Genomic DNA, 22,472 nt, shown 5'->3' on the forward strand with positions numbered 1-22,472 from the left:
CCCAGGTCATTATTCTTTACATTTTAAACTACTCAAATTCGGGGGAATGGGCAAAAGCTTTTTTGCAAAGTTCACCAACACATCAACATGGATTAAAGATTAATTGATTATTTTAATAAATCCATCTTAACAATTTGTACCTGCACAACGCTGCCTGCAGAGTACTAATACTGGTAAAATCCGTTTTGGATAAACGTAAAGACTGACGATTAGAGCATAACCATTTGAAAACCAAACACAAACGGCTGGATCTATTATGTTACCCTTTTCACCAAAATAATATAATGTTGCAGATGAAATATAGACACAAAAGGAAGGTAACAATACGTCCAGCCTTCAAAATGCATGGCATCATGGACCTGCAAATATTTACATTCTCTCTATATATAACTAAAAGGTCAGCTTGGCGAGCTGAACAAAACATTCATGTAAATTTGAAGTTGTTCAGACCTAATATGCCATTTCTCAATGAAGTTTACGCTTACACCTACGAATAGCCCCTTCTCTGGAAGCCTTTTCTTCGTCACATTCAGGAGTTTCTTCTACAACACTTTCTTCCTGCACAACCAGTCCTCGATTCCGCGATAGCTTCCTGATAGGTGTTAAAGCCAAAGTAGGTTGGGAATCGTCCACACCCATCCTTTCCTGAGGGTCAGCAAGGGTAGCACATTGAACCCGATGTGGCATCAACTCTTCCCCTTCCGGCACAACATCTTTCATAAGCTGTAAACAACGTTGGAAGACTTATATAGAGACTTGTAATTTAATGTCCAGGCCTTTAAATGAAAAACTCATTTGAACTATAGCAATATTTGCCAACAGGATATAATTCAACAGTTCATAATACCAACAACGTACATATACTTTTAATTAACTGTCTGCAATATCAATTTATGTTGTATCATACTGTCAGGATTAAAAACCCGCTTGATATCATTAACACTTTTCCTTTTAAACAATGATGTTGTGACTCTAAATGATTGCAACCCCATAAAAACGTCAATCATATCCTCCACCTCTTACTTTACATTCATATACCTATCCATACCTTCCAATCTTGGTAATCATATCTGAATACAAAATGACCATAAGAAACTTCTTTTGATGATACTAAATTAGCAGCTGGGGCATTTTTAGGAGCTGAAAAAGAAGACAGCGTAAGCACCCCTGGTACAAAAAAGAGATACTAAACAAGTAAGAAATTGATTGAGGTGGAAACACATCTTACAAACATAGTGGCAACGATTTTCATCGAGACTGATCTCAGCACGACCATCTTTTACAAGGAATGACAGAGAAAATAAATTTTCCACGGTCTGAGAAAAAGACTTTCTGTTGATAATTAAATTTTCAAGTCGGACACGTTTTGTCTTCCTCAAGATGTCAAACATCGTTGCCATGTTTTTGTCAGTATCAGTTTTTCCCACCGCACCAGCCTCATCAAGCTGCTCGAAACAAACAGCAATGCATTAATACCAGCGCACTCACAAACATAAAACACATAGATAAATCAATCTGTGTCACGACAGCCAAAGAATGTCACCAAACACTGAACTAAAAGTGTCCATTAGTCCTATAGTCAAAACAAGTACTAACGACATTGTCAAACACTTTCGTAGGAATGGCTTAGGAATTTGAAAAGGAAAGTGACCTGTTCGGGTCTAGTAGTTACGAGTGCGCGAGGATCACGTTGTTTGCGCACTCCGATTCTTCGTTTCTTGATTTCGTTGTCCATAGGTCCAAGCCTGTAAAAAAGCAGAATAATAACAGTAAGAAAGCATTACAGAATCGTGAAAGGAATAGAGAAGAGGAACTGACATGGTAGAAGAGCCATGAACGGAGAGGAACATTGGGGACACCGCAAGGCCAAGTTTCTGCCAATCGATTGAATCTTGGCCTTGACCTTGGCCATAGCGTATGAGCAAAGAGGAAACAAATTGTGAAGGAGTGACACCCTCGTTCGCCAAAGTCCTAACAGATCCTAACAGAGTGCGCGTCAGATCCAAGAGTGCCTCTGCATCTGCAACCTGCTCTCTGGGCTTCTCAACTGCAAAAATTCCATTTCAACCAAACCAATCACTGAAAGGTTAAACCACACGTCCAGCAGAGGAACTAGTGTTACGACAACGAGAACGAGACCGAGAACAAAACAAAGTTACTAGTACAGCTACCTACCTTGGTCGTGTAACTTGTCGAACTCGTCCAAAATGTTGTCGAAGTTGTCGGACTCAGTGTTCATCAAATCATCTTTTTTCTCTGTTAGGTTTGTTTAGGGTTAGCTAATTAGGGATAAAAATTGAATTTTGCGTTGTATATAAATTGAAGAGTGAGTGGTAACGTTACCTACCGCTGATGAGAGTCTTGAGTTTGAGGAACTGGGAGCGTATGACCCTGCGAGTGGCGGGGTTCTGCTCGCTCGCCGCTTTATTGTTGGCACCTCCCTCGCCGTCGGCATCCACTTCGGCATCGGCATTGCCTCTGCGCGAACGTTTCATTCTGTGAAACTCCAAAACCCTAATTTTGGAAGGAAAGGGGTTTGCTTGAAATTTGAACCAATTTTAGAAGTAGTATCTTGGAAACCCCTTTTAGGATTTGAATTTTGATGAGTGGGGAAATTTCAACCGCGGTTCACTTTCCCGCTTCGGTCAAAATTACTTTCTCTCTCCTCAAGAAGAATTCAATTGATTATAAACTTTCCTTAAAAATTTAATTTTACTAATTATATTTAAACTTTCTTAAAATTATGACTAAAACTAAACTTTCTTTATTATTATTTTTCAATTAAATCTTAGTTTTTATTGATACGATATCAAGACATTTTTGTTAAATGTGTATAAATGGTGTTAGTGTCGTTTACATATGACATGTGCAACACAATGTTAACGTCAGGTTGTACAAATCTTACATACCTAATTAAATTGTTTTAACAAGAATTCAGATTTAATTTAAAAAGAATATAAAAACTAAATTGAATAATTTGAAGGAAAGAAAATATTTTAGCCTAAAATTATAAGTATATATTTTCTTTCTCTTTGAAAATATTGCACCGGCACTTATATATATATATATATATATATATATATATATATATATATATATATATATATATATATATATATATATTATATACACTCATTTAATTATTTAAAAAAATATTACAAAGTGAATTCATTATGTAGCTAATTACCACATAACTAGTTAGGTTTATTTTATAAGTAGTTAAAAATAAACTTTGTATGCAAAGTGAATTGAAACTATTTGATAAAAACACCGAAGAGTCTCAAACCCTTTTCGGTGTTTTCATCTTTGGTCTCTTCATCTTCCTCACTGCAAATCATGTCTCCAAAACCTCTCTCCTCTGAATTATAGATTACATCAATCAATCCAAAAGCTTCTCTTCCCTCTCCCGTTCTGCAATCCACAGGTTCACACATGAAAAACGCAATGGTATCCTTAGCCTTCAGTTTTTTGTCCTTCACAAACCGATTCCACCCTCTTGTGAACACGTAACTCTGGCTGCTCTTCCAGTAGCAGTATCGGAATTTCCACAATCTCATGAGCCTGTCATAAAACGCAACCTCAACGTCAACAACACTCCCATTTTCTTCATGCGATTCTGCACCACCGTCACACACGTTAGGAAAATAGGTGACTGCATGTTTTTTCGGGATGACAAGCCTGTTGAGCTTCCCCACGTCGCTTGGTGTCAACTCCTTCTGAAAAAGCTGGGTGCAGCAAAGCTGCTCCGTGCCGTGACCCTTCAAAGTTACGTGCTTCGGAACACCACCTTGTTGGGTTTCACGAGTTCTCAGAAATGTGGCAAAGTGTGATGGGTAGGTGCCATCTCTGATCATGCTCAGCATTCTTGCTGTGCTGTAATGGCTCTGAAACTGAGGCTCCTGCACCGTTTGATCGTTCCATGGAAAGTTTCTGTGGCTGTCTCCGCTTCTGAGTTTTATGCTGGCGCTGTCATAAGCCATTGCAGCCTCTCTTTCGGATTTGAAAGTCCCCAACCAGATTCTCTGGTGGTTTGCATATATCTGTGCACCCCAGTTCCCGTTTTGTTGAGGCACCACGCCTTTGAACTTCTGAACCAACGCCCCTGCTGCGTTATTGTCTTCTTGCATGGCGCCAAATGCTGCAGCAAAATTGATCTCGCTGCAATCTGAATAACCTTCCCTGTTTCTGTTCGTCATCACAGGGTTGAGATCATGCTTGAATCTTCTCCATCTTCCACGAAAGATATAGATAAAAACACCTTTTACATTGTTTATTTTTTATCTCTGAATTTGAAAGGGGTTGAGAATCCAACAGCTAATGGAAGAGACGCAAATCGTTAATTAACAGAAAGAAAATGGTGAGAAGACGATAGACACTTTGTTTCTCAGTTTCTTGATTCCTATAATTGTGATGTTAATTCTGTTGTACGAAGATGGCAACTGTGGAACTAACTAAATTTGGTGGTAGTAACAGCGCAGTTGGAAAACGGAACAAGATAGTTCAAACAATATTTGAAGTTGTGGCGAAGCAAATCTGAAGTGGCCTTGCCTTAATTTAGAAAAACCAGTAATCTATTATTTACCTCATTACCATCTAGTTTTGCACAATATGGTTGAAAAATGTATCTTAAACATTTCATGCTTCCTTAGTTGTCTTGTCGGAGCATTGCAAATTAGCCTAACATGTACGAATATCTAAAAACCATTCAAAATCACTAGCTAGCTGGTCAATGAACAAAACAGTAAAACATGGTAATGGTTAATAAATGACTTTTAAAATCTTTTTAAAACTCGTATACTTTCAATTCCTCCTGATCCTTCATGAGTTGACATTTTCTTTTTGTTTTTTCTATATTAGGTGTGAACTGTAAGTTCAAAAAAATATATGTTCTTTTCTGGTAATTGAAATGAAAATAGTTTGACGCCTATTTTTGAAATGGTCACTTCTGGTCTATTTCTAATAATAGATGCCACTGTGACCTCCTTAAAATTAGTATTAATTTTATATTTTCATCTTTTTATTCAGGAAATTATATGTAACTCCTTCATTTCATTGTTTTTAAAAATACTGTGTGTGTGTGTGTATATCTCTAATATACAAATAAGGAACGTATTTTTCTATACCAATATAAATGACTGTTAATAATTTGAGTGTGCAGTGCAGTACTGATATTTCTCTGTTCACAATCCAAGTCTAAACAGTATCTTTGAAAAACTCAATTATACACCAATTATGTGAGATTTTATTGATTTGTCATGCTCTTTTCCTTGTATTTTTTTTTTTTCCACAGAATGGTTTGTGTTCAAACCAAGCAAAGTGATGTCAACTTTACATTCTGCATTGTAGGTGATGAGTTCACTAAACTGTTACTTACATGACCACACAGGTTAACAAAGATGATGAATAAGATAATACGAGATTTCATTTCGTAACATGATTCGGAACTCTGCTGTTGTAGGTAAGTCCAATTCAAGCAATTAATCAGCTTGTGGACAGATATTGAAAGTGGAATAACCATTTCATCAACTGTCAACAACTCTTAACAGAACCACAAAAACTAGAGATTTGCTTGCTTGCATGCAATTTACGAAGGTAGATTCACATTTCATCATAAGAAAATCACACATCACTTACTATGTCAAACTGAATGGTTGAGATGATGAATGAAATTTGCAATACATAATTGAGAAGTTCAAAAACAATATGTGATGGTCATTCATCAGAGATTCATCATAGAGATACAACAACTAGAATCAATAAAGTTCAATAAAGTTCATGTATTCACACCACTTCCAATCTAAAACCTTAATTATACAATCAGTTCATAGACTAATACTGAGACTTAGATTTATGCTTAGATTTCTGACTATATTTACTGCTTGAATAATTGAAAAATGAAATGGAAGTGAAGGTACCAGAAATTGAATGAAAATAAAAATGTTGAAAAGGACGAAAAGACGTCAGATTCAGTGTTATAGGTGGAAAAGAAACGGCAGGTCCCTACATACACTGTTAGTATTTTATGGCTGAAGTGACCAGTTTGTGGCACAGAGTCGTCCATTTTAGAGTTTAAGATTTCTTTCCTTCCCTTTTCAGTGTTCACCACTATTCTCATCCAAATTGTCACTTTCTCTCCTCTTATCAACTCCAATCATTTAAGATTTCCGTATTTTTGGCTCAGCTACGTCAATAATAAAACCTTACTTTGAAACTGATATCTCTCACACCCTCTATATATTGCATGCTATAATCCAACTATACGATCAACAAACCCTCTTCTTCACCCTTTCAACATTTTCTTCATCTTCATATTTCTTCTCTTCTTCGCTTTGTAAGTCTTTTCCTTTCCCAATCAGTTAACTTCTCCTCTTGGCTAGCTATTGCCAAGAATGGCCTCTTCTTTCTCTGCCAACTCCACCAATATTGCCACAAACAAGGTACCACAATAATATTCATACAATTATTTCTACACATTCATTTCGAAACATGTATTGAACAGCTCCACTCATATTTAACACGTCTAAAAGTACAGGGTGTCTAACGTGTCAAATAATTCAACGCTGATTCCAAAAATTTTGAATTACACTGTCCACATAGATCCACTTTTGACTTCAAAACCTGTAATAGACATGGTGAAAAATAACTGATTGTATTTGTATGTACGACGCATTGATTCTAAGTACATGCACTATAAAATCGTTGATCTTTAATGGGAAAAAATGGAAAATTAATTGTCTTTTACTTTTGTATATGATATTTGCTTGAAATAGGTAATAGAAGGAGATAGCAGCTACAGAGAGGAATCTGTCATGGAGAGAAGTAGCAGAGCGGATGAAAAGAAAATAGGAGGAGCGAAAGTCGCAAGCCTCTTGCTAGGTACTGAACAAATGATCGATTAATTCATTTCTCAATTTTCAAGAAATAATTTCAAATATAACTTTTACAGTTGTTAGTAGAAGGGTCGATAAATCCATTGTATATGATAATCCGTGATTGAATGCACTTTTGGTTTGTTGTCAGTGAATCAAGCACTAGCTACACTAGCCTTCTTTGGAGTGGGAGTGAACTTGGTTCTGTTCCTAACCAGAGTTCTTGGACAAGACAATGTGAGTGCTGCTAATAATGTCAGCAAGTGGATAGGAACTGTTTACATGTTCTCATTGATCGGAGCATTTCTGAGTGATTCATACTGGGGACGATACTTAACCTGCACGGTGTTTCAGCTTGTTTTCGTTCTGGTATTTTACTCTTGGTCTTTTATTTTGACATTTTTATAAACAACGCTATCAACTCTTCTAGCATATCTGAAAATTTGAATTTTAACAGGGTTTAGCACTGTCCTCGTTGTCCTCTTGGCGTTTCTTGATCAACCCAGCTGGTTGTGGCGATGGCAATACTCCTTGTAAACCTTCATCAATTGGTGACGACATTTTCTACTTGTCGATATATCTAGTAGCATTTGGTTATGGGGGGCACCAACCCACCTTAGCAACGTTTGGTGCGGACCAATATGATGAGAAAAATCCAAAAGAGAGAAGTGCAAAAGTAGCTTTCTTCTGCTACTTTTACTTTGCCCTCAATGTTGGTTCTTTGTTTTCCAACACTGTACTGGTCTACTACGAGGATACAGGGAAGTGGACAATGGGTTTCTTGGTATCATTGGTCTCCGCTGTCATAGCCTTTTTGGCTTTCTTGCTCGGAACTCCGAGATATAGGTATGTAAAGCCATGCGGAAACCCAGTGGTGAGGGTTGCTCAGGTATTTTCTGCTGTTGTTAGGAAATGGAAGGTTGCTCCAGCAAAAGCAGAAGAACTTTTTGAGGTCGAAGGATCACAATCTGCTATAAAAGGCAGCAGAAAGATTCGGCACACAGATGATTTTGAGTAAGTATTCAGATTTAACAACAAATTGTATGATTACAAATGATTGTTTTCTTTTGTAAAAAGTAACATTTGAACACCAAACCAAGAACTCAACTCTACAGTCTTTCTGCAGAAGTATTGTTTTCCAGAAACATCAACTCATTAGAAATTACTCTTACCACAAAAATGTATACTGGTTTGTACTTGTTTCATCTGGGGTTGCTTGATTTTTCTATAAAAGATGGAAGAAAACGTAAAGATTGATTTTTTAATACCCGGCTGCATTGGATTAGCACGCCTACTTGATAAACATGATTATGAATAACTGAAACTTATATCTGTGATTTGTTCTTTAAATTGGGTAGATTCATGGACAAGGCAGCGACAATCAAAGAGAGCGAGGAGCAGAGTTCAAAGAATCCATGGCGGCTTTGCACTGTGACACAAGTGGAGGAAGCAAAATGCGTGTTGAGAATGCTACCGGTTTGGCTATGTACCATCATTTACTCAGTAGTGTTTACACAAATGGCTTCTCTTTTTGTTGAGCAAGGGGATGTGATGGACTCGTACATAGGAAGTTTTCATTTGCCAGCAGCGAGCATGTCTGCGTTTGACATCTGCAGTGTCCTTGTATGCACTGGAATCTATCGCCAAATCCTTGTTCCATTAGCAGGAAAACTAAGTGGTAATCCAAAGGGACTGAGTGAGCTTCAAAGAATGGGAATTGGCCTGATCATTGGTATGTTTGCAATGGTTGCATCTGGTGCCACAGAGATTGCAAGACTCAGAAGAATTATTCATGGCCAGAAGACTAGTTCCCTGAGCATATTTTGGCAGATCCCACAGTATGTTCTGGTTGGTGCTTCAGAAGTTTTTATGTATGTTGGTCAATTGGAGTTCTTCAATGGACAAGCCCCTGATGGCATAAAAAGCTTTGGGAGCTCACTTTGCATGGCTTCAATTTCTCTTGGAAACTATGTAAGCAGCATGCTGGTGAACATGGTGATGATAATAACAGCAAGGGGCCAAAACAAAGGTTGGATTCCTGAGAACTTGAACACAGGGCACATGGACAGGTTCTTCTTTCTGCTTGCAGGGTTAGCTGCTTTTGACTTTGTGCTATACTTGTTGTGTGCAAAGTGGTACAAGAACATCAATGTTGAAGATGGTGACATGGAAGAACATGAGCATGAACATGAGCATGATGATGTAAACAACAAGGTTTGAGAGTTTGAACATGTCCAATGGAAGTGTGCTGAGTATTTATTTTCTCTCCAAAGCATTATTGTATTCAGTGAATAAGAACTGCATTCTCTTTGTGGCAACCATACAGTGTTAGGGTTCTGTTTGTCATGAATTTTGGCTAAAGGATAAGCATGCCAGTGATTTGTTAATTGCTGGTTACATTATCCATTTATACCTTAGTTTCATCATTACCTTAGAATTAATTAATCGTGTACATTTAAAATTAATAAATATATATGATTTATAAATACCTTGTCTTCATTGCTGTCTTATTTAGCAATTTGTTCTTTTAACTCTTAAATTACAGAGTTTGATTTTTATGTGTAGTTAATATAGATGTTAAAAAAATTTTTACCCGTGGGTATCCGCAAATAAAACTCACAACGGATAAGAAATGGATATTAAAAATGGATATCCGCTATGTTAGGAATCCAAGTGTGAGTCTAACTCCCACATTCACCAGAAATGAGAAAGTAGAGCACCATATAAGGATCAAGGCCCATAAATCCATCGCCTTAATGCTTTGGGTTGAAAGTGGTGACAGTGTCTTACATTGTTGGGCTCAAGTCTTATTGGTATCAGCCAATGGTTAAAATCGGCTCATAAAGGTAATGAAATTAACACTTTTATTTAGATATTTTAATTAATCGGAGAAAATGAATTTGTTGATCAAAGCACTAGTTATGATTAAATATTTGGTTTTTTAACTATTTTTGTAAATACATGCGGTACCCATGGATATCCCGGATATGAAAAAAATATGTGAATACTCGCATAACGGATACCCGACGGATATAGGTACAGATACGGGATAAATATTTATCCAGCGAATAGGGTACGAAAGAACTACTACCCATACTCTATCTGCCTCATTAACATCCCAAATAGTGAATGTTAATTTACGCTCTCAATTAGTTACAAATAACTAATTAATTTTGCAATATAATCTAATCTGCAATTAATAAACTTCTCCATACAAAAATAGATTATTATTTTTACTTTATTATACTAATTAAATGTTAAGGAATTAAATTTTATAACTTTATTTCATATAATAATTATTCTAAAGTGCATAAAATAATTTTTAAGAGATCAAATAATTTCATACGTTAAAATTAGCTTATTGGTACCATTTCTTATATATAATTTCTCTGACTTATCTAAAAGTTTGTTTAATTTTTTTTTCCTTTTTGTCATAAAAATCCTATTAGAGAAGCTTATCCAAACAGTAGTATATGTAGACATTAAATTAATCTTTTCATATTTAGTAAAACTTAACTTACATTTTTTTATGATTTTATTTTAAATCATCAATTAAATTAATCTTTTTAGTTTGTGCAATGAAATAAAAGTAATCATACCAAAAAGGATTATATGATTTTGAAGGAAACATAATTCGAAAAATGTGTACATCCTAAACTTATATCAATTTGTTTTATTGCGACAAGGATTTCTTTAACATTTCAATGCAGTAACTTTTTCATTATTATTTCATTAGACTGCTTACAAAACTCAAGGATTCATCTTTAAAGTATATAATATATTTTCTATAAATTGTATTTTCTCATAAACAATTATATATAACAATTTCAGTGGTTAAAAAAACTTATCTGTCATAAATAGTGAATGTAAATAATATACAACCATCATTAATTGTTTTACAGGTATGTTTTCAAAAGTTATAAAACAAGGTAAGTTTATAATATTATTATTTACTTTTAAGTTTAAGGTGTTGTCCAATTTATTTGCTTTTAATGTAAAATTCATGTTTAATTTTTTTACTTTTTTTGTAATCCTTATTCGATACAAAGAATAAACTGTTTAATAATTCACAAGTTAATTTCTTTTTGTTTTACAAACTGTTTCAAATAATTTAGTTGATTATAATAGTGTCAGTTATATGTTATATAATGACTTATTATATTTTTATTGTTTTTCTTCCTGAAATATTGGTTAAAATAAATAAAACAATTACTTTAGTGAAATAAATTATATTTTCCACTAATTATTATGAATAAAAAATTAATTAACATTATTATAAAATTATTCAAAAAACTCGTGTATCGCATTTCCCTATCTAGTTACTATAAAAAGAATACAAATTTATCGTACATGGAAATATATAATTGAATAAAAAACAATTTCCATATCGGTATTTTCCAATTAAATGATATATATATATATATATATATATATATATATATATATATATATATATATATATATATATATATATATATATATATATATATATATATATATATATATATATATATATATATATATATATATATATATATATATATATATATATATATATATATATACTTCCAATTTGTTATAAATAAATATTTTAGACAAATACATTATATTTAGAGTTTAATTGGTGATTATTATTAGAATACTTCGAGTATATAAATTATATATTTATAGTTTAATTGATGATTTAAAGTTATTTTAATTATAAAAATATCTACTAAAATGGTAAAATTAAGTCTAATTCATTTTCATTAAAGTTATCTCAATCATTTGATATGAGTCGAAGGCATATTTTTTTCTCTTATTGTAATTCAAATGTTGGGTCTATATTTTAATAATTTATGATATTATTCTTATAGATACTAATATCATGATATTTTATAAATCAAATAACACTTTTGTAGTCATTTCTAGATCAAAGATTTTAACAAATATTTTTTCAAGATTAAGATGGCAAAATTCAACAATGATATTGTTAATCTCAGAATAATATGAAGGAAACTAGATTGATGAACTCAAAATATTTTGGCACACCCATGAATCATAATACTAAACTTCTACCTAATTATATAAGATAGATTATTATAATAACTCTCATGCCATATTATACTTTGATAACATATAGTCTAACTTAATCTTATAAAAAGTCAGTAATGTGAGATTTGTGCAATTTATATATTATAAATTGATTTTTGTCTCTAATGGATATAATTTTTTTTAAATATTAAAATTTAATTTATTGATAAAGATGAAAGAGTACAAATAGTAAGTAGTAAGTAGTTCTAATGCATTTTAGTTGAAACAATTGAAAGAAGAGAAAAGTCGTCAATTTACCTATTTAAGAGAGTGAAAACATCACTTTAAAAATAATATATTATAATTTGGTTAACTATGTTTTTAATGCTTAAACTATATCACGATTTTGATTTTTCTTCTTATATCAAACTTTTATCCTATTAAATTCCTAATACTAACAAAAATGTACAGATAGAATTAATTTCGTCTAACGGTGTTAACTGTTATTTGATGTGATAAATGAAGAAACACATTAACTTTTGAAGACATTATTAGGAGAAAAATGTTTGTCACACCAAAATATAGTTAACACTATCGAATAAGAAAAATACGTACACGTTTTAAAGTATGGAAACCTAATAAGATAAAAGTTTGAAATAGAACAAAAATCAAGATCACTTTATAAGTTATAAGTTAGAGAAAAAAAAAAACATAATTAACCTATTATAATCTACAACATGCTAATATTTATTTTATATATATATATATATATATATATATATATATATATATATAAACTGTCTGATGAACAGAGGGACCAATAAAATCTGTAACGCACGTGATACCAAATTAAGCTGACAAGAATGATTTTAAAAATATAAAAGTAGTGCAAGAAGTGAGTCGATTTTGTGAGGTATGATCCTTTGACTAAGCATCCACATATTTTGTTTGGCCAATATTAAGGTTTAGAAGCAGTGGTTGAAGCCATTCCACCTCATGTTTGTCATGTCAAGTGCATACAATCAATCTTACCAGTTCAAAACAGTTTGAAAAGACACACACTCTAACATGTAACCACAACATTAAATTCTCCTGTCTCCTGTCAAAATTAATAATGTTGGATCCATCGATTATACTACCAAATTCTTCACAACGATTGTTTTATTACATTTTTACTCATATCTGTTCTGTATTATATGACCTAATTAATAAGATAAGATGCAGATAAAACTGATTTAATACACAACATGTTATGCTTAACACTTTAGAGTAGTTGAAAGAGAAGGAATAAGGAGACATGAAGACAGTGATAAGAGAAGAATGTATGAAGGAGCCAAAGACATGTGCAAGAACATCAAGATTCCAACCATTCCTTCAATTCTTTGCCTCCATCCATCACATACTAAGCTGTCATGTCTGCGTCTTCTCACATCATCTTCAACACTGCAAATTAATGAAGCTTACACATTTTCATGCATTCCTCACAAAACCTCTCTGTCAGATAATGAACCAAATATATATGTTCCACAGCTATTCGATTAATTAGTACAAAAATTTCATTAGTTCTGAAAGAATCACACCATATTTAATGTTTTGGTGTGGGTGTTCCTCTGAAATAAAGTCCTTCCACGCATACAATTTTTTTTTGTTTTTTTAAATAATAAATAAGTGTATACGTAAAAAATTTTAATTCTAACATAGTAAAGTAACTTGTTTTAAAAAAATATATATATATATATCAAAGTTAAGAAGTTTTTATTTCGATTCTCTCGTTCATAAATCCAGCTGTGAATCCAACCGTGAAGCATTAAGTGAACTTTAATGAAGCAATTGTAATTAGAATTTGTCTAACTCAAGTATCATCAGGTTTTTTCATTATTGCCGTACTTTTCTTGTTTCATAGGTTAGATAAGGTCTTGCCGTTTGATTAATTTTAGAGTTCTTTTTTTTCATTTATTCATGGATACCATTGTTATCGTCGTATTTATTGTCGTCTTTTTTAACTACTATAGTGTAAACCTATTAGAAAAGAATAATGCTAAAAAAACAGATAATAAAGACAACGAGACGAAAGAGTAAGATGCTATAAGATGAAAGATTGTGCGAAGAAGGAATGTTTTAGAGGAAAGAAAAAACGATAAAATTGTTGCAATTATAGTAAATTAACCGATTAAAGTAACACTAATACTTTAAAATTACAACTATATTAAGTATAGGGAGTTATCGACACTACATTCATTTCATTTTCAAAATAAAGAGTCTCAATTGAAAAACATTAATTACACAGTACTTCTGAATGTTCAGCGTTGGCCAAGGAGACACCACGAACCTTTTTTTTCACTCTTGCTATAACAAAGAATCGGTTAAAAGGAAAAAGGGGTGGGGAATATAAATAACCATGACTCTCACATAAAGTTCGTAAAATTGGACAGGGAAGAGTGGAACAGCGAGAGGAAGAAAGCGAAAATGACCATGTTTCTTTTTTTTACATTTTAAAAGTTAATGTGGCAACAAATAATGGAAGGAAGTGGCCAAGATGAAATATAAAATAGTGACAGTGAGAGGCAATCGAATTTCAGAAGCTGTGGTAAGACTCACCATTAGTTATCATGTAGCAAATTAGAAGCTGATTGAAAAAAAAAATTGAAAAGCTAGAAAATTTTGCACAATTCAACCTCACTAAAACCATTTAAGCTATATATCATAACACTATCATATTCCGGTCTTGCGCAAATCATCAGTTCCATGAGCGAAGTGACACCTTTCCCCAAAAGTGCAGGAACCTTTAGCGAAGTTTTCGCAGAGCTTGGTCTTGAAGTTGCTTGTCGGGGCAGAAGTCTGTGTAGTAAAGGTCTTCATTGGAGGCCCAGAGGCAGAACTGAGATTTAAAATAAGTTCATGTACCATTGCACTGGCTTGTTTGATCTGATCAAGACTGCCTTCAAGTTCGATGTTTCTGAGGTTAGAATCCGTGTCGTGATCCCTTACGGCAAGTTTAGCTCCTGTTACACGACAAATTTGCTTTGAGTTGACGCCACCTTTTCCAATCACTGCTCCAGCTAATGCAGCATTGATACTAATTTTTGCAGTGGCCGAGGCTCCAAAGCTGGCAGCTGCACCATGAGCTGGAAGTGGGGGCTCCACACGTCCACCTATCCTGCTGCTTGGCATTTGTCCCATAACACGGGGATCTTCGTATGATGGGGCCGTAGGCCTGCCAAGCTCCCACTCACCATGGGCAAAGTGACATTTGTCACCAAATTTGCAACCCTCAGCCGTATTAAACTTGTTGCACAATCGGGTTTTAACAACTGGAGGAGATGACCCATCAGGGAAGGATGGTGGAATAGGATTTCTACCAACATGAGGAATAGCAGGATCGCTTCCCACATTGATCAGCTGAGAGACTGCTTTGAAGCCACCAGGAACATAATGCAGGAAATGACATCCTTCACCAAATGGACAGCCAGAGGTGCTGCATTATAGAGGAAAGTAGATGACATAAGAGGTTAATAACATCCAACCAGTAAGATTCCAAAGCTAATACAGGTAGAGGTGGGACCTCTCAGTGAAATGCTAATTCACTCTATGAAGTATGAACTGAAAGTTAGCCTAAAAAGAGACAGACAAATAATATACACCAAAGTAGCATCGTTTAAGAATTAAGATGATTCATTTAAAATGTATCAAGAATGTTTTCCCTTACAAAACCGATGCCTTTTCTTCTTTATTTTCATAATTAACATCTCTTGTTAAGCAAATACAATATATCATTATATGGGAATTATAAATTTAGCAGTGCAAATACTAATGATGGATGACCGAAGTAACAAACAATTTTGAATACCCAATGACACTGACAGTACAGAGGGAAAAAGCAGGTTTAGACTGGTAAGTATTTCATAAATAAGATGGCAAATTATTCTAAAGACAAAATAAGAGAATAGTGCAAGGAGCATTATAATCAAGTACAAAGAAATTTGAGCACATATTATGAGAAAAGAAAACATACGAAACAAACTACAGCATGGCATGTCTAATTCACAGCAATATAGAAACTACATATCATTTTGAAGTCTAAAGTAATAAGATTCAGCAATCAACAATGCTCAATCGGATTTCTCATAGTCGAGGCAACAAACATAGAGGGGCTACAAACATCAAATTACCAAATGAATGAACATTAAGAATACGCATTAACAAAAGATAATGGAAAATCTAGGATCCATGTGACACGGTCACATGAGTTTTATGAAAATAGTCTTCGTAAGTAATTTTCACATACATCCATTTTCTATGTAACTTGTAATGTCTATCTGATGTTCTTTCAACAAGGAACAACATAAACATGCATTAACCGTGGTCACTCTAGACTGAATTAGAAGCAACCGTTCAGATTCCAGAGAGGACACAACTACCAATCCTGGAAGTAAACCGTACAGTTGTCCCCAAAAACACAAAAACATTACAGTGCATAGCAACATGACTTATATTTTTAATGTTTCTCATACATTTTATATAATTCATACTAAATACATATAAATTTTCAAAATACTCAAAATCTTGACATGTTCACAATTATCAATAAGAAGTTATAGGTCTCCTCCCTAAGCAATCATCCAAGTAAATTAGTAACAAAAATGTCATGGCTGACTACCAAGAAATGGAGAAAAAGGAATGAATAATTTGGGTCTTTGGGAGTAGATATACCAAAAGGGCATACCTTAGACTCATATCAGAGAGAAACTAAACAGAGAACACAGACTGATGGAGCAAAGAAAACAATAGGGGCGAAAAACCCCTGGGTAAACAGATAAAAACACAGATTAATGAGGATGTCCAGAGACAGAACAAACAGAACATAGACACATGGAACAAAGAAAACAAGAGAGGGGAAAACTCACGAGTAAATAGATAAAAACACAGATTAATGAGGATACAAGAACATCAAGACAAATTTACAAGAGAAAACTTAAAAAAGATGAATTTAGAAATAGTGGAAATTTGATATTTGTATCTTATCTCCCTTCTCTATTTCGTTCCACTCCATTTCTAACCAAGCAGAGAGTCAAGGATCACACTCCTAATGTAAACAAGCAATCATATACAATAATATAGACTACCAAGGCATGCAAGGGTTCAAACTTGCTAGACAATTGACAAACACTCCCAGCATTTATCTGTATCTTCTAAGGAAGAGAGCAAATGAGAAAAGATTACAAAGTCACAATTTTTAATGGTTCATAAATACAGATATCAGTAAAGCATCATCTTCAATTCAAGTAGAGATAATCAAAGGTATAAACCAGGAATGACAATGAACTTGAACAGAAATCCAAAACGTGAAACATTGCAAATCAGCAGCTACCTCAGTTTAAAGTAAGTGTCAGCATAGTATACAAACCCATAATCTCTCCATGTTTCAAGCCAGAGATAACCATAAAATCACGAGTAAAGACTAGGACAAATCAAACCTTGAGCCCAAAAAATAACAGGTATAAGGCTTAATCCTAATATTTAACAAATGTTCATATGTATTGTAAAATATATTTTTATAAAAAAAATCAGGTACAGAATATGTATCATAAAAGGATCTAAAAACATGTATTAAGCTCCAATCAGCAGGGGCCGCTTCCTAGAACAGATGGGTGAAAGATATTGCAAATTATCAAACTAAAATTCACTATCAAGTCATGAACATAGTTTGCCCTTCCTCACTGTCAAGCAAGAGAAGGATGTCAAACTTCTATGAAATAGTTACTGATTATGAATCAAGATAATGGAACTAGCACTAACGCTAACCATAAACAGACTAAATCTATCTGAATCAAGATTTCAATCAGCAAAAACAAACCGTTATAGAAAGAAATTATTTAGCCATAAAAAATAATTAAAATTAAATTAATATAAGCTGACAAAAATGCCACTAAAACTGACAAACTAAGAATACAACAAAAGATTGTTCTCGATTCCACAGCAAATGAAAGAGAGGAAGGGACAAAGAATGTGACTGATCTGTACAAGGAAGAATTCTGATTGAATAGGATTTAGAACAAATACATGACAACAGCTATGCCAGCCTAGATAAGATATTTAAGCTAAGTTAATGGAAAATCTCAAGGTACAATACCTTGCAGTGTATTTAAAGTACTATTTGGCAAAAGACAGTTGAGAATATTTGCAAAAGAAAATAATTGCTAATGGAAGATGTTATGAGTTTTGTATATCTGCAAGGGTGAAGAGAATCCAATATATTATGAGTCACCCATGGAACAACCAGAATATTGTTTGTGGGAGGCTCTTAAGCAGAATGATTATATTCAACTGAAGTAAAGAACGTCAATAATTTCAAATTATCACTATGCTCTTCCTAAAACTCTAAAGCCTTTCCAGTTTCCATGGTTACAAACTCTACATTATTTTGTCCTTGAAGCTCAATATCCTCTCTATCAATTTAGGCATTCCGTTTCCAAGCCATGGCTAATCTTCAAATTCAGCATTCAAAACCAAATGGAAGTCTTCAGACTTCAATATAATTAAGGCGAAGAAAATACAGCAGATATCAGCTGGGATAGTAATATACCAAACAATTGTACAACAGCATATATCAGCAAAGCAGTATAGTCAACGTAAGAACCACATTATCATCATTGTATCATAGAGATCAATTCAAAATTCCATACAAAAATAAGAAAGAAGCGTGTTGTGAATGCTTTTAAGCACCATTCCATCCACTAATGTTTTGGAGTATTGATAGATATATATGTCTTAGGCCATGTACTGCTCTAGCCATTTCAGTGGTTGGCGTCACACCCCTTTACTTGAAAAGATTGCAGAAAATTGTATACTACCAATTACGTAGATCAAGTTATGCATCCCATAGAACTGCTTTCAATTATATATTGCCCAGGAAGCACTTAATAGAACTGATCATTCTTGGAAATCAACAATTTCTGTTCATAGTCTTGTTATCATAATTAGAAGTAGAACCTGTATCACAGCTTTAACTACCCAATTCATTAGTCAAACCATATGGATTCAGCTTGAAGAGATTGTGTATCAATTTTATCCAAAACATTATAAAATTTATACATATATGAAAGTGCATTAAATTTTTATTTTAGATAAGTTAAAGATTTGAACCTGAAAAACTTTGTGCATGGCTTCGATTTGCTTCCTATACCAGTTGGAAAGGAGTCCGTTTCTGTTACAGAACATTAATTAAGTTCTCTCAGTTAAAATTCCGTTGATCTTTTATGATTCAACTTGGATAACATCCAATAGCTATTTCTTATTATATTTTGACCAATATCAGCTCATTTAAGCTAACGTATACCAGAGTGTTTTCGGAGAAGGTGCCCGAGACAATAATTCAACATTCCATACATATTACCACGACATAACGTAAATTGTTGTGATAATATCGAAAGGTGAAATATTTACAAAACTGTATCTGTACGGTGAAAGAGAATATGAAATTTTAACTGTTTTAAATAAATATCTCGTAGAAAACAAAAGAAATATTTTTAAAGAAAAGAACGATGGAACCGTGAACGAAATTTGCCTAACATTTTTTAACACTTATCAAGATTTCTCATCGCTCTTCCATTGTTAATCATTGGGCGCGCAGATGAAAACAAAAGAGAATAAAATACGGGCAGCGCATCTCGGAAAGATTGATGAAGAGTTAAAGAGCAAAAGAACGATGAAAATGAAACCAAAATGGAAGTGCGTAAGTGGTAAGCAGAAGGAAAAGGGAAAGACGGTAAGTGATGAAAGAGTAGAAACAAACCTGGCCTGAATTTCTTGGCGGCGCCATTGACATTGAAGGCAGCTTCAGACCTCCCCCTCTTGCGATGATCCATGGCGACGCGGCGAAACGCAGAGGCAGCAGAGAATAGATCGAGTGACAGTTGGTTTGAGCTGAAACCCTAACCCTAATATTTTTGGATGTGGCAGTGCAAGAGCAAGAGCAAGAGGGTACGTATGTATCTTCTTTACCTCATCTCCTTCTCTCTCTTCCCTGTATATATGATCTTAGATCTATGGACATCATGCCCTATCTCTTTCTTATCTCACCAACCTTTTCTCATTTTTTTTTTTTCATCAAACATTCATCTTTATTATATTATAAAAACTTCAAAATTGAGTTTCTTTTTTTATTTATTTTAGGAATATAATTTCTAAACAAATTTTAGAGAGATGATTTTCATGTGTAAATATCACATACTTCCACCACAATATTTCTCTTCTTCAAAAACATGCATCTAAAAAAATATAGTTTGAAGAGGAGGTGTATTTTTTCTTTTTTTAAATGATATATTCATTCTTTGAAATATATATATATATATATATATATATATATATATATATATAATCTAGAATTTCATTTTTAATAGATATTGTATTCTTTCGGAAAAAGAAGGTGTGCATATTTTTATATGTTTGGTAGAGTGAAATAATGAAATTTTAATTTTAGAAAATCTATTGAAAATGCAGTGTTAGAACCAGAATCTTTCTCCCACTATATTTTTAAGAAAATTTATCCGACTAGACCAATATATCATTTGAGAATTTGATGTTTGGAGAACCAAAATCTCAAAAACTTTCAACTAATTTTTTTATCTTTTCAAAAGAAATTTATGGGGATTTAACTTGTAAAAAAACAAATTTCAAACGGGACTTTTTTTTAAATGGAAAAATTATATAAAATATTAAATTGAAATTGAAATTAGAGAAGATTGATTTAAAATATTTGATTACAAATTTTAATATTAAATTATAATTAGTTTAACAGAAGGAACAAAATAAAAAAGAAAATTATTTCGTAATATTATTTTTATAACATAATTTGAAGTTAAATTTATTACTGTTGGTTTGTTGAAAAAAAAATTATAATAGAAAATATGATTTCAATATCCGATTTTTGAATTACAAAAATGAATGTACTGGTTTAAATAAAACAAATACTATTTTGGGTGGTATAAAATATTATAAATAAAAGATTCTTAATTTAGTAATTTTAGTTGTGATGTCTGTGATTGATAATTCATGTTTTGGATGTTGAAAATAATTTATCGGAAGTATTTTTAAGATGTTTAATAATATACGGTAAAATGATTATTATAAAAAAAGTATTTGGATGTTATAAATTTGTTTATAAAAATTAAAAATAATTAATAATAATTCTATGATTAAAATTAAAAGTGTCAAAATGTCAAATTGACACATAATTCACAATTTAAATGGAATAATGTTTAAATATAAAAAATAATTTATATATTTACTACATTATACTAATAAATTTTTGTAGTAAAATTTAAGAAAAAATATAAATAAAAATATATATTCTTGATATTTAATAAAATAAACAGATGTTTAATTGAAATTTAATTCTTTCATCATTAATTAAAGGTAGACTAAAAGTATATATATAAATTACTACTGAAAGTTTATTTAAATAAATAATTCAATGTTAACCCATGATTGTTCACATAATGGTAAATCATTTATGTGATCTCGTATTTTTATTTTAAGATTTAATTATGTTTTAAGTTTGATAATTTTTTTTTGAAAATATTTAATTGAGTTGTTAAGAAATATTTATAACATATTTGATACTTAATAAATTTATGTCTTTTGATTTAATTTTCTCTTTTAAATTTTTCGTTAACTTATAATTTTTTGGGTTAAATATGTTTTTTGTTCCTCAAGTTTCCGTGAATTTTGGAATCAGTCCCTTATCGAAACTTTATACCAATTTAGTCATTCATCTTTAGAAATGCGTGAATTTAGTCATTTTTACCAAATTTTATTAAGTTTATTTGACATTTTAAACGTATCTTATAATAATATTTGAGTTAATATTGAAACAAAAATGTGACAAACAGTGCAAACAATTCAAATATTATCATGAAATACGTTTAAAACGTGCAATAAACTTACCAAAATTTGGTTAAAATAGCTAAATTTACGCATTTTTAAATATGAATGACTAAATTGGTCAAAAAAATTTAAAGTGACTAATTCTAAATTTCTCTAAAACTTAAGATACAAAAAATGTATTTAACCCTAATTTCTTATTTTATTTAAAAACACATAACATCACTAAAAAAATCCTACACAACTTACTTACGTAGTATTTAAACCAATAATTTACTAAACAATCTGACAATATATTAAAAAATAACTATGGTTATTTACAAACTTATAAAATTATAGGTATTAAATTATAAATTATAGATTAAAATAATAAAATAACATGTAACAACATTTCAGTTTAGATAACATGATAATATGACAAGAGTTAAATGTGTTTTTGGTCCCTTAACTTTTAATGAATTTTGGAATTAGTCAATTTCAAAATTTTGGATCAATTTAGTCATTTATCTTTCAAAATACGTGAATTTAGTATTTTTAATCAAATGTTGTTAAGTTTATTTGACATAAGCGCGTTTCATAATAGTATTTGACTTAACATTAAAAAAAAATGTGTCAAATAATATACACAACTCAAATACAATCTTGAAATGTGTATGAAACATCAAATAAACCTAACAAATTTTTATTAAAAAAAAATTAAATTCATGT

General features: G+C 32.2%; 4 protein-coding genes across 5 annotated transcripts; 1 reads left to right on the forward strand and 3 right to left on the reverse strand.

Annotated features, from left to right (window-relative positions):
• Nucleotides 1-223: 223 nt before the first annotated feature.
• Nucleotides 224-2,592, reverse strand: LOC114190145 (non-structural maintenance of chromosomes element 4 homolog A-like). Of its 2 annotated transcripts, none has more exons than XM_028078927.2 (7): nt 2,348-2,592; nt 2,176-2,256; nt 1,819-2,047; nt 1,652-1,745; nt 1,229-1,445; nt 1,049-1,140; nt 224-723 (listed from the first exon to the last, which is right to left on the reverse strand). In XM_028078927.2, exons 1-7 carry the CDS (start codon nt 2,493-2,495, stop codon nt 466-468), a joined length of 1,119 nt encoding a protein of 372 aa, XP_027934728.1. In that variant the 5' UTR covers nt 2,496-2,592; the 3' UTR covers nt 224-465. The 2 variants fall into 2 exon arrangements, with proteins under 2 accessions (XP_027934728.1, XP_027934729.1); XM_028078928.2 differs by having other exon boundaries at nt 2,344-2,581.
• A 662-nt stretch (nt 2,593-3,254) lies between these two features.
• On the reverse strand, nt 3,255-4,196 carry LOC114191462 (AP2/ERF and B3 domain-containing transcription factor At1g51120-like). The gene has a single exon (XM_028080634.1). The coding sequence runs from the start codon at nt 4,194-4,196 to the stop codon at nt 3,255-3,257; it is 942 nt and encodes a 313-aa protein (XP_027936435.1).
• Nucleotides 4,197-6,243: 2,047 nt separating this feature from the next.
• Nucleotides 6,244-9,357, forward strand: LOC114190633 (Major facilitator superfamily protein). The gene is made up of 5 exons (XM_028079592.2): nt 6,244-6,437; nt 6,771-6,876; nt 7,021-7,238; nt 7,327-7,883; nt 8,228-9,357. The coding sequence occupies exons 1-5, from the start codon at nt 6,390-6,392 to the stop codon at nt 9,087-9,089; spliced, it is 1,791 nt and encodes a 596-aa protein (XP_027935393.1). The 5' UTR covers nt 6,244-6,389; the 3' UTR covers nt 9,090-9,357.
• A 5,098-nt stretch (nt 9,358-14,455) lies between these two features.
• On the reverse strand, nt 14,456-19,926 carry LOC114191755 (zinc finger CCCH domain-containing protein 14-like). The gene is made up of 3 exons (XM_028081131.2): nt 19,675-19,926; nt 19,026-19,086; nt 14,456-15,357 (listed from the first exon to the last, which is right to left on the reverse strand). Exons 1-3 carry the CDS (start codon nt 19,745-19,747, stop codon nt 14,595-14,597), a joined length of 897 nt encoding a protein of 298 aa, XP_027936932.1. The 5' UTR covers nt 19,748-19,926; the 3' UTR covers nt 14,456-14,594.
• Nucleotides 19,927-22,472: the final 2,546 nt, after the last annotated feature.

Source organism: Vigna unguiculata, chromosome 7 (genome assembly GCF_037176805.1).
Source record: "Vigna unguiculata cultivar grain cowpea cultivar isolate G323 ecotype 2 chromosome 7, ASM3717680v1, whole genome shotgun sequence".
In the NCBI taxonomy this organism is placed as follows: domain Eukaryota; kingdom Viridiplantae; phylum Streptophyta; class Magnoliopsida; order Fabales; family Fabaceae; genus Vigna; species Vigna unguiculata.